The following is a 13187-nucleotide window of genomic DNA, read 5'->3' on the forward strand; positions in this document are numbered from 1 at the left end:
AAAGCATGATGTGGTAGCTCACTGTCATTTACAGACAGTCCTTTTCTTAAACGAAATAGACAGAAATCTTGAAAGATCAAGTTGCATATCTTCACCTATTGATAATTACTGTACAACTCCAGTTACTACCTTGGAAGCCCAGGTGAAGAATCACAAAACTGAGCCCTCCTTACCCTCAGCTCAATCTTGCATTCTTGTAGACCCTGCAATTCAAACATATCCTGATCCCCATCCTACACAGAGAAGTTCTATCCATGGTCATTTATCTACTGGTAGCCTTTATGAACATTCTAAGAGGTTTGGTAGGCTCCTGGACCATAACAGGATTTGGACATAGATGGTGAGGGGAGAGTTCGGCAGTCCAGAAAGTTACAATTTTGTTTATGGATTGACTTCAACAGAGGAAGACCAATACATCCTAAACAGACAGAAATGTTAATGCAACAAATAAAATAACCCCAAAGGAGTTTGCCCTTGCAGCCTAGCCTCGCACAGGAGTGACTGCAGTGAGGCCTCCCTCAAAAGGCAGCCTTTGACTTTTGTTCTGAAACTGTCACATCCCAATACTGAAAAGAATGTTCCTTAATTAATAAGTTAAGATACTCGCTTAGAACTGCAAATTCATAGTTAGAGAAGTTATCTACAGGGCTGACCGACTAACAATTCTCAAAACTAATATGAGGTTTTCAGAATGGTATTCTACAATAACAATATAGTGAAAGGATTCATTCAAATCAATGCTGTACCATATTCAACGAACCAACACTGATAGCCATTAGGTACAAATTACCAGACTATAAGCACCACTTTCATTCTATACTGTATGTTGAACTATCTGTTATCTGTTTGGCTGCTTGGCTGCTTATAGCAAAGCTTGTAATGGATGTCAGCTTTGCATGATTCTTTTAAACACCTCTTATGACTTTTTATTCTTTTATTGTTTTAAAACTGAATAACTTGCATATTATTTATGATATATGTATCTTTTAAAGTATATTATGGAAGAATCTTTGTATGTTGTATTGCATTTTTAAGAAAATAATTTCTGAAATAAACTATTTTGACATCTAAATAAGGTGTTTGTTGTATCAAACAGATCTTGAAATATTTAGCAGAATTAATGATTTAAAAAAAATCTCTTTAATTCATTTTACATACATTTTCACAGCAATTCCACATATCGTTCTTTAAGATCTAAGCACCCATACAACCAATTGCTGCCTAAATCCTTCACCCTCTCCTACCCAAGCTTTAACATATCAAAACCAAAACAGAATAACCACATGAACTCAATTACCCCATGCATATCAATAAGAAACATAATCAGCTACTTCCCGGGCAATACACATTGTCTCATCTCAAGCACCACCACTGGGGTCCCCGGTTGAGCCCTGATGGTGGCTTTCCTCACCGAGTCTGGTAAGAGCTCTATCTGCAGCGCTATTTTATACATGGCATGCAGGCAGGTCGCTAGCCGGATGTGATTAGTGGCATAGAATTCTGAGGGTAGTCCATCCATTCCTGGTGTCTTTCTCCCTAGTGAGTTGGCTTATGACCACCTTCACCACTTGTATCTCTAGATCCACATTCAAGACTGACATTTGGTCCTCCCTGAAACATGGAACTTGTGCCTGAGCCAGGAATTTAGTGATACAGTTGAGTGGTGGGGTCCGGGGATGTGAATATAGAGCAGTGTAATAGCCTACAAAGGCACTATTAACCACAGTTTGTGTCACAACTACCCAACCCACGGGTGACCACACAGCTCTAATGGGCTTCCACATGCCATCCGCAATCATCTGCCATGCCAACAGGTGCCTCTGCCTATGCTCCATCTCCAGGACCTCCGGTACTAAAGTATTTTGGGCTCCATAGAAGGTCTTTATGCATTGGCCATGTGTGACCACTTTAAAGGCATTTCACGCTGTATTTGTGTGCGAGACGGTGACCTCGTTTTCTCTAAAATAGTCCTCTATTGCTGTTCTCATCATGTCGTTAAAGGAGGGGGGGTCCAGAAGAGCCTCCAAGTCGGTATCACTATCCATGTCTGCCCTATCTCCAGAGTCACCAGTAAGGGACTGTGATCAGAATCAATACGGCATAAGTATTCAGTACTGTGTAAGCGACCGATTAGTGGCACCAAATTCAGTGTTCAGTCTATCTGTGTGCGCAGCCAATGCAACCCAGGGTAGTTCCTTCAAGGTCTGCTAAATCCTAACTCTCTGTCCACTTTTGAAATCCCCTAATTCACGGTACTGTGGGACCAGATGTAGGGGAGGTATAGAGAGGACAAAGTAACAATCCAAAACCATGTTATAGTCGATGACAGGTCAGAAAAAGGGCATGGTACAATTTCAAAGAGTCTAGAAACTGTAGTTGTCTGGTGTTTTGCACATAGATACTAGCAATCAACCCCAGAATCGGATCCAACTCCCCCTTCAGAAATGTGTATCTCCCCTCTGGGTCTATGTGCAGTCGGTGGAGGGTGAAGGGGCTGGCACAACCCAAACCAATTTGCCCCTTGCAAATACAAAGGAAATTGTGCCATACAACTGACCCCTCCAGTGTTTTCCTACTTCTTCCAGCTCCGCAGGTACCATGTGTGTCTCTTGTAGTCAGGCAATGGGAACCCTCCTGCGCAGAAAGACATATACTCTCTGATGTTATGCAGAGGTACCTAGTTCCCTGGCATTCTAGGTGATGAAATTATATCTCTGGGTAATGCCTACAGCACAACATGGGAGGGGCCCAAGCTGGGGGGCAACGCCAGAGGGGAGGAATGCTGGTGTCTGCCTCCAGGGGCATCGACTGTGAGGTAGGCATGGTGAAGCATAGTATGTGTGGTGCACACCCCAGTAAAGTATCACATTTAAGTATCAGAATAGGGTTGATCCCCAAAGCCCCAGTCAAAGCAAAAAAAACGTGCTTCAAAGCTATCAACAAAAACCCCAAACAACAAAAACAATAACACAACAGAAGTCCAAATGTACTTGCTCATTGCTGCATGTTCTGCTGGGCGTTTGGGGCAGAGGAACCTGTTTTCAAATAGAGTTACTGCAGAGGCCTCACCAAAACAAAAATGAATCCTGCAGCCCTGAGCAACAGATTCTCACAGCCTCCACCAAAGTCACCTTGTGAAATGCCCTGCCGGTCCAGTATGGGGTCAGATCAGTTTGTCTGCCGACCTGCGGGTGGCTCTTCGGACCCCTTGGCAAGGACTTTGATTACTCTGACACCACTATCTCTGTCTCAGCTTTGTGTTCTCTGCGCCCCTGGACCCTGGTCCGGCTGGGGCCCTGTCCTCATGTGAGTGGCCGACAAACAGAGTCACATTCCCCTCCGCTGTGTTCTCCTTCAAGGGGGCACTCATTGATAGTGTCAATTTCTGTCAATCTGGGTGTCTCCCCCCCGCCTGGCATTAGGTCTGTTGGACCGATGTCAGGACACATGGTGACTTTCTCCCTCGAGCCAGGGCCAAACTTCCTCAGGAAAGGAGAAAAAGAATATTTTGTATGATGTGTGACACGTAACTTTGCTGGATAAAGGAGGCTGACGGGCAGCCCAAGGGATTTGAGTCCCTGTTTCACCTCCATGTTGTTTTGTTGTTTCTTCTGTACCACTGTGGTTTAATCAGGGAATATCTGAATATTGTGACCCTCAAAGTCCCAAGGGCCATGAGCAAATGCTCTTTGAAGAATATCATTCCGATCTCGATAGGTCAACAACCTTGCAACCATAGATCGATGTGGGACCCCAGGAGATGGAGGCCTGGCCAACACGCAGTGTCTCCTCTCCACCATGAAGAACTTGAACTGTGTGTTTGTCAGCACTGTGGTAAGCAGCCTGTTTTCCAAAAACAGTTCTGCAGAAGGGCTCTCAACAAGTTCCGGAAAGCCCACCACTCTAATGTTGTTTCGGCAGGAGCAGCCCTCCACATCTTCTGCTCTACCGTATTAAATCGGTAGCTCCTGGCACAGTTCTTTCATCTGGAGCTGTAGCATGGACACTGTTAGTCGCAGTGAGGAAAGAGAGGATACTGTTTCCTCCACCCTATCGGACAGTTTCAGATGGTCCGCTCTAAGCAGGCTAACGACTATGACAATCATGTAAATTTTCTGCTCTAGGGCAGTCCAGGTGTCACATTAGGCCTGTAAAATCATTTTGGTGCTACCACAGGGAATCACCTTCTTTAGTGTGCAATGCAGTAGTGGTGCAGAGGTCATGTTCTTAGCCACAGTGTGGCCCTCCTATAGGCCCTCACAAGTGCCCCCTCTGGGGGAGAGGGGGTTCTGTTTTTGTTTTTGCCCATATCGGAGATTACAAGTGGCAGGCAACTTTGCCAGCACCACTATAGCTATGGGGCACAGGCAGTGTCCAGCTGGTGTCAAGCCAACCCCAGTCAAAGCACCCTCTTCCACTAGGCAGCGACCGGTGCAGCAACAAAGTCCTTACTGCTGGGTCACCCTGTCTCCAGTCCCAGTTTGAAATCTATCCAGATGAGGGGAAAAGGAGCCAACAACACTTCCCATCAAACTCCAGCCCCACAGCTGTGAGTCTACAGAGAAGAGAGATGTTGCCCAGCCACACATCACCTCCAGCAGCCATAGAATCACCTGGCACCCGAGCAATCTTCTGATCATGGTGCAGCTCTCAGGTCCCTGGAGGATAGGGCCAACCTCCACTCAGCGTTCTCACTGTAGGCAACCCCAAGGTATTAGAGGCCTACAACGCCCACTGGGGTAGGTAGCGGTCGTGAGCCGCTACAAACCATCCGTCCAACGCCAGGCATCACAATTGCGCATTCGCTCAGTAAACCTCTGTAGCCATGATCCAAGCCAGCAGTGTACGCAGTGTGACGACGGTCGTGCAGGGATGTCAGCACAGCAATTCCGGCCGGCTGGGCCTCTTATCAGCGTAGGATCCTCATCCTAGTGGCCGTGAACCTTCCTCTGTCGTCTGCTAGGACCCCTCTGTTCTGGAGTCAATGAACCTCATGGCCTCTGAGTGCTCTACGGGAACTGACAGCTCCCTAAGCAGGGTGGATGGCAGCCGGGGGTTGTGATGTCAGCAGGATTAATGCAGTGGTGCAGGAGCTTCACTGTATTAATGCAGTGGTGCAGGAGCTACCCCTTCAAGCGACCGCCATCTTGCCTGCTCAGGCCACGCCCCCAGCAGAATTGTTATTGGTTGTGACATTTAAAGAATCATTCAAGTTAATGCTGTAGCCTAGTTCTTCTACTCCTATATCCTTAGGAATATGATATCATATTCTGGCCATTTTATTATCTTTTTCATAAGCCCAGTTGTTTCTTTTAAAAGTATGATTTACTTGAGCGATGGAACAACTTTCAGTTGTGCACCGCTTAAAAAATTTACCGTTGGAACAAACTCAAAAAAAGTCTCCTACCTGTTTAATTAAGCAGAAATAGATCTATATATTTATCAAACTTCTTAATTCATTGAGGTGAAAGGTAAGAGAATTTTACTGTTAACCCTCAAGTCACAACTTCATTTTACTAGCTAATTTAACGTTTGGATTACGTTAAGAGAGGTGCTTCTTCATAAAGATATGGATACACTTTTTGTTGTCACTTTTACCCATTCTTTTCAAGCTTGCAGAACAGCCTACTTGGATGATGTTTTAGCATATACTGTGAACCAGAAAGTAAATTCCAAGGCTACATGGAATACGATATGTCGGATAAAATATATTAAATTTCTCTATGATGACAACACCTCAATGAGGAACATGTGATATTTGTGTTTGTGCATAATACTGAAAATGAGGGAGTAGACAGCATTTCTTTGAAGAACATTTACATGTTAGCCATATCAGAGTGCACGAATATTTGCTCTGTAGGTAAATACAAGACGCATTTGCAAATAAAAATGCTAATTTATCTTTCAAATCAAAAACAGAAAGTGGACCTAAGGTCGGAGGGCAAGAAAAAAGCCCTGGTTTGCAACCCTTTTCAAGCGTAAGCCTGACTTACACCTGTAAAATATAACAGTTACCTTAAGTAGACATGTGTAGTTTATACGCTTCACAAAGTGGGAAACGTGTAAAGGTTTATACATTTAATGGATATAGTGGCTGAATATGTTATGTGGAGAGTGTATGCACTCATGGTATATTGTGCACGCCTAGTAAGGCAGTACCAGTGGGCAGTCACTGATATCCAACACAAAAATTGGATGCCAACACTTATTTTCACATTTAACATGCTACAGTAACCGCTAGGAAAATACTTCCTATTTTTTCACGTTTCATTGGTGCAGGCAAGTATAGAGAGGGATAAAAACACTGAAACATATGTCAATCAATATGAAAAGATGAAATGTGACTAATTTCCTTTTGCATGTGTAACATATAACCAGTACATAGATTAAACACACACACATACGAAAACAGAATTAAGTCAGCCTTCTTCCTGAATTCTATGCTCTTACGCCGATAATTTATAGCATGTTCAAAAGACACCATTGGAAAATATTTTTAAATTAGCTCAACTTCGGTAATCACAATCTTGCATAACCAGTGGGTGTCTAGTAAATTATGTATGTTTTTATAACCAGGCTTAAGGCATTTTGGTTACTTCAATAAAATAAGGAGACAATGATTTGTTGTTGTTTCTTTTTTAGTACAAACGCTAAACCTGTTTAGTCTTCATAAGAAGTTATACTTTTTCTTCCATTTAGGCTGCGCCATGTAGTCACACTTGTTAAACAGAAGGCACTAAAAAGCCCAAATTGTTCCACCTTATTGCACCACACAAATAGGACTAGCCGTTAAAAGGTGATAAAATTGATACCATACCTGTCCAGTTTTTTCTGTAAGACATCCAAAAATTCATTGCAATACACAATGTTATCGGGCAACCCAACATTAAAAGCATGGTCTTTGTTCATGTGGTTATAAAGATGCATTCTGCGGGGAAAAAAACATAAAATCACTAGGGGAAAAAATGAAGACGTGCTTCAGTGACATGCCAGCTTTAATTTTGGCACCTTCAAACACTATTAACAATAAGAAATCAAACACTGGCAAAGTCAACAGGTCTGGCACTGGCAGATAACCTTTTGGCTGCTCCAGTGCCTATTTTGTTTGTAACTGGTTTTGTATGAAGGCACACACTGTATAAAAACAATCTATGTATGTTGTATAAAAGGCTAATATATATATATATATATATACAGACACACATTTTTGTAACAACGCACACTGCATCAGTGATGTAGGGCACACAACAGGACTACTTATTTTGCAGTTGTGCACATGGTACAAAAGCAGAATGCCATCACTCTTAGTCAAGTAAACCAATGGCTGAAGTGGGCTGGCCTTGCAGCCCCTCAGAACCCCCTTTTCTGAAGGAAAACAACGTGCAGAATATCCAGGCTGCCACTTATGACAAACCTGAGGGACGCCTACCATGCAACCCGCTGCTTAGCTCTGCCTTTGTGCTCCAGGGTTAGACTGCACATTAGTCAAACAGAACATTCGCCAAGTGTTCTACTCAATTATCCAAGTGCACCATAGCTATAATTGTAGAGTTTCTGCACTCCCTTGGAGTCTTTCCATTGATCACATTGTAGTCTCCAACTGCTGGACTTCCATTGATAGTGTCTGCAGACCTTTCTCTATTTCACGCAGTAACACACCTAGAGATTCTAGTCTTTCCTCAAGTGAAAGTCATTTCTTTCTCTATGTTACTCGTGGTGTGCTGCAAGTCCTTTAAGCCCGTTGCTTTCAAGGCTTTGCTATGTAAACACTCTCTAGTCTCCTGTAAATCCTCCCTAGCCCCTGCTTTTTCCCCCAAATTGCTGGAGTTGAGGATCTGGCTAAAAGTACTTCTTTTCACCCTTGCCCATAACGTTCTGCCTCTTCTCTTTCAGCAGCTTTGCAAACGTCTTAAAACTTGGTCAATGACAGGTGGCCAATTCCAATACAGTCTTATTATTCGGGTAGAGAAATGCCAGCTTCACTGCAATGGCCTTTTCAGTATTCGGTGCAAGCACTCATTAAACAGGTGCGGCGAATCCCCACCTATGCTTGTTTCACCATTGGTCCTCCTGCCTGGCTCACCACCTAGAATAGGGATCTCCAAACTTTTGTGTAGTAAGAACTACTTATGTTCATTTGAAATCATTGGGAGCTACAAGTATTAGTTTAGTAATAATGACCACATCAGACAATATACATATAGGGGCCACAATATGCAGGATTACCAAAAGTATTGTAATAAAGGCTTTGTCTGCTTGGAATGCCTCTACATAAATAATACCTTGCAAGTCAAAACCCAATGCCCTTGCCACACAAGTAATAATATTAGTAATTAGTCTTCCAACATGATTTATCACACAAAATCAGCTTTAAATATATTTAGAAAATACAGCCATTTTTCTCCCACGATCAGCTTATGAGTTCTGAAAATACGCACATTCATCTTGAATAGACAACCCTGGCATACATATATTAATTCAATCAAGCAAAAGTTAACAATTGAGTAGGTTGGAATGCACACAGGAGAGCTACTTATAGGCAGTTGGAGAGCTACTAATAGATAGGCAGTTGGTGTGCTACTAGTAACTCATGAGCTACTTGTTGGAGAAGCTTGGCCTAGAACATGAGCTTGGGTGAAAGAATGTCCTGCTCTGTAAAGGGCTGGGAGCAACAAAGCCATAGCAGTTTAATGCATGGTCCCCTTATCAGGTGACTGTTGCCAAAAAACAAAGCACTACTTCGTGAAAAATACCACATCAAGTCCTGGAATTTAGAGCTGCACTAGAGAACTCAAATCTTGCAACCATTCTTTGCTCAGCAGGACCCCCCACATATGCCTTCCACATAGTATCAAACTAAAAATCAGTGGTGTAAATGTGGAGAGATAGCCCAACAGTGTTCTATCGCAGTTTAGCACATTTTAGAAGAGATCATAACTGGTACCAATACATGCAAAAGAGGTTTTGATTAAAAAAAAGGTAGTTGTTGACCCCTTCCAAACCAAGACTGCTGACACAAACTGTTGGTGGTATTTCTTATCACAAATTATACCACTTATACCACGTGTCTCTGGTGCTGGGGTGATGGTTTAAAATGTAAAATGCACGGGTTTATTATCTGAAACACACACAATAGGAGCGTATTTTTGAAAAACATCAAGATAAAGTTGTGCTTTGGTGCAGCTTGATAATGACCAGAAAGTAGAAAAGCCTTTTCAGGTTTCACCATGCTTTCAGTCTAGAGCTGCAGAGCTGCACTGCCTAATTCATCTGAATCGATCGCAAATAGGAGGCCAAAAAAGAGAAAACAAACTGATTACAGATAAATACTGCGTATTTCACTTGCTGCAGTGTTTTTTACTCTAGGAAGGTAGATAAACTCTATTTAGTTTATCACCGTCGAACAAATATAAACATCTAAGTAATCCTGGGACTCCTGAATTGCATAAGTGTTCCCCTTTCCTTTGCTCAATGACCCAACTAAAGTCAGATTCCTACAGGTATCTGTCTGAAAGCTGCTGCCGTGAGTTGAATTTAATATTTTGATCGTAGACACTTACATTCAGCACTTGAAGATTTGTACCATCTCACCTAAGCATTCCATATCAGTAGCTTTAAAAGAAAAAAGAGGCAGTGTGTGCGTAAATGCAATTGTAATAAAGAATTACTATACTTTCTGTAATACGGCATGTTCCTTAATGCAAATACACTATTCCCTCGAAATCCTTTAAAACTGCAAAGACCCTATTCCATAAAATATCTACTTTATGTACAGCAACCCCATTTATTTAGCCCTGCACAGCTACTTCAGGTACAAAGTGTCCAGGCAATCGTATGGCAACCATAAGAAATAGACGGGTAGCAGAATCCCACACCCAAGGGCAATTAGTAGGATTCTCAGTCCTGAGTCAAGCACACCTCCACCCAGGTACACTGAAAGCTCCAAACCTTCAGTCTCTAAGCAGAATCAATCAACTCTCAATGCAACGGGGTGCCCACAAGTGCAAGCCTTCTTATTCACCTCATTGGCAATTCTGTCCCACCACACCTCCAGTGCCCTAAAACAACTGAATATTTGTAATGCAATTTTAAATGGCAAGCCTTCTGTGACATAATGACCATGAGTGAGTGAGTGAAAATACTGGTAAGCAAATGGACAACTGGTCGGGCAAGGAGAATATAAAGAGATTCTTAATAGAGCAGATCAGCTTTCAATTCTTTATGAAAAGTTGCATCACAGGCACAATGCAGAGGGAACATGACACCCCTACAAAAGTTGAAAGCAAGTACAGAAAAAGTCCTAACCCCAAATGTATCTCAAATAAAAAAACAGAAAAACGGAAAATACTCCAATGTGCTAACAGGGACGTCACCAAATTCCGTTCCAATGGCTAGATCTGTCTTTACTCAAGGGTGGGGGGAGGGGGTGTGGAAAGCTGGAACACACAGAAGCTGTTCTTGAATACCTGTCGCCAACTGAAACAACATTTGTATGATTTCATTTATATACAGTAATGGCAGTCACGGCTCGTGGGTGTAACAGGGACGGGGCGGCGCGCGCGCGAGGGAGGGTACGTGGGTAGGGGGGTTTAATAAAATATACATTAAAAAATAACACTTACCTCCTCTGTCGCCCGTGGCACTCCTCTCCCTCGTTGTCACCGCAGGCACAGGCTCCCAACCTGCCCTCCGCCAATCCTGACGCTGCTAAGAGCAGCGTCAGGATTGGCTGGGAGTGCCCAGGTGCTCCCAGGCAGACTGGGAGCCTATGCAGGCTCTCACCAGCCCAGCAACAAAGTTGCTGGGCTGGAGACAGCCTATTGCACATGTGTGTTTGGCTGGCCAAACACACATGCGCTCTGAGGGGAGTGCTCATGACCCCAATGCCCCGCCCCTTTTGCAAGGAAAGGATATTAAACATGCTTTATTATCCTTTCCTTGGGAAAGGAATTGCAGCGGTTGCTGCTGGCGGGGGGGACGCTTCATCGCCCTAGTGGAGGAGCCGCCACTGAGTACTGGCAACACAGAGCCTATGTATTGAGGGAATTATGCAAGACAGTGCATAACTCTTTTTTTAACGAAGACGTTTTTATCAACTGGAGATTTTTGGGTCTTAACTCATTACATTAAAGGAACGTCTAGTTATCAGTACAAACATTCTCTCTGTTCTTGGCCAGAAACAACAAGTTATTCATCCGTAAACTGTTAGTCTCTTTGTGTACTTTCCATGAATGAATATTATTACTTATAGCTCTCAGGAGAAGATAAACAGAGACATGGAAGCATACCGTTCAAGTGGAGAGCAATTACTTCCAATATTGGTTGTCTATCTCTCTATTTATTTATCATAATACTGGCCAGTGACAGTTAGGGATAATTTTAAAGATTGATAATGAACATGCAATGCGTACACGTTTCATTCATTTCTAAAGGTTTAATTGCAATGTTGGTACTACAGGAAACAATACCTTCATAAATTAGGATCAAAATATAAAGTAACTTAAGTTATGAATATCAGAGATGATCATATTACAATAAAATAAAAAAACTGTACTGGACAGGCACGTATGTGCAGATGCTGCATTTAAAAATGGTTGAGTAGTAATTAATACAAATTGCATGACCAGTCAATGCACAATCATTAACTAGCGAGAAAGCAGAGTAATTTGATTGAATACAAATAGAATTGTCTTTAGAGCAGTTTCACGTAGATGAGAAAACATCTTTCTCCTTGGGAAGTCCCATTAACTCTCCACAGAAATCAGAGCCAGAACCAGCCACTGGCCAAATGAAAGCATAAACATCCTCTCATCCTTTTTACCTTCTATATGTCTACAAATATATTATATTATATGGCAGTCGTAGGGTGGTCATCCCGCAACTTTTTGCCTGCCTCCCTCCACTTTTCTGACAATTTGTTTGCTGGTTTTAGGACTCTGCGCACTCTACAACTCCTAACCAGTGCGAAAGTGCATATGCTCACTCCCTTAAACAAGGTAACACTGGTTTATCCCCGATAGGCATATGTAATTTACTTATAAGTCCCTAGTAAAGTGCATTACATGTGCCCAGGGCCTGTAAATTAAATGCTACTAATGGGTCTGCAGCACTGCTTTTGCCACCCACATAAGTAGCCCCTTAACCATGTCTCAGGCCTACCATGGCAAGGCCTGTGTGTGCGGTTTCACTGCCACTTCGACTTGGTATTTAAAAGTACTTGCCAAGCCTTAAACTCCCCTTTTTCACCATATAAGTCACCCCTAAGGTAGGACCTAGATAACCCATAGGGCAGCGTGGTAAGTTGGTAAAAGGCAGGACATGTACCTATGTGTTTTATATGAGCTGGTAGTGAAAAACTCCTAAATTCATTTTCCACTACTGTGGGGTCTGCTCCTTTCATAGACTAGCATTAGGACTGCCCTCATATACTTTTTGAGTGGTAGATTCTGATCTGAAAGGGGTCACCAGGTCATATTTAGTATGTCCAGAATGGTAAAAGAAAATCCTGCTTATTGGTGAGGCTGGATTTTATATTACTATTTTAGAAGTGCCACTTTTAGAAAGTGAGCATTTCTCTGCACTTAAAACCATCTGTGCCTTACAGCCTGTCTCCAATTAACACCTGATCTGTGCTGGTTGACAGCTCCCTTGTGCATTTCACCCAGATAACCACAAACACAGGACACTCAGTCACATCTGCATTCATCTGCATACTGAATGGGTCTTCCTGGACTGGAAGGGTGAAGGGCCTAACACATTTCAAAGGTCAGAGGCCTGCCCTCACACAATAGGACTGATAACCTCCCTGGGGACCCTGGCAGACAGGACGTGGCTGAAAGGGGAACTTGTGCACTTCAAAACCACTCTTTGGAGTCTCCCCCATTTCAAAGGCATTTTTGGGTATATAAACTGGGTCTCTGACCCCACCAACTCAGACACTTTTGGACCTACACCCGCAACCTGCCTGGCTGCCCACAGGACTCATCTGGGCTGCTTTGCTGAGAAGGACTGCTGCCCTGCTGTCCTCCGACTTTGCTGAGAAGGACTCTGCCTTCCTCAAAAGTGCTCTCCACGGGCTTGGCTTGGGCTTGCCTCCTGTTTTCTTAAGTCTCAGGGGCAAAAAAGACTTCACTTTTTTAAGAAATTCCATGTGCATCGAAAATTGACTCAACGCCTGCAGAAATCGA

The 13187-nt window shown here is 43.0% G+C and overlaps 1 protein-coding gene across 1 annotated transcript in view; it reads right to left on the reverse strand.

Moving 5' to 3' along the window:
- The window catches only part of ZNF277 (zinc finger protein 277), a 492259-nt gene that overhangs the window by 251745 nt on the left and 227327 nt on the right, over window positions 1-13187 (reverse strand). The window contains exon 6 of the mRNA XM_069228962.1: window positions 6818-6928. Within this exon, the coding sequence (XP_069085063.1) occupies window positions 6818-6928 (111 nt within the window). The remainder of the gene's footprint in view (window positions 1-6817; window positions 6929-13187) is intronic.

This window comes from Pleurodeles waltl, chromosome 4_1 (assembly GCF_031143425.1).
Source record: "Pleurodeles waltl isolate 20211129_DDA chromosome 4_1, aPleWal1.hap1.20221129, whole genome shotgun sequence".
NCBI lineage: Eukaryota > Metazoa > Chordata > Amphibia > Caudata > Salamandridae > Pleurodeles > Pleurodeles waltl.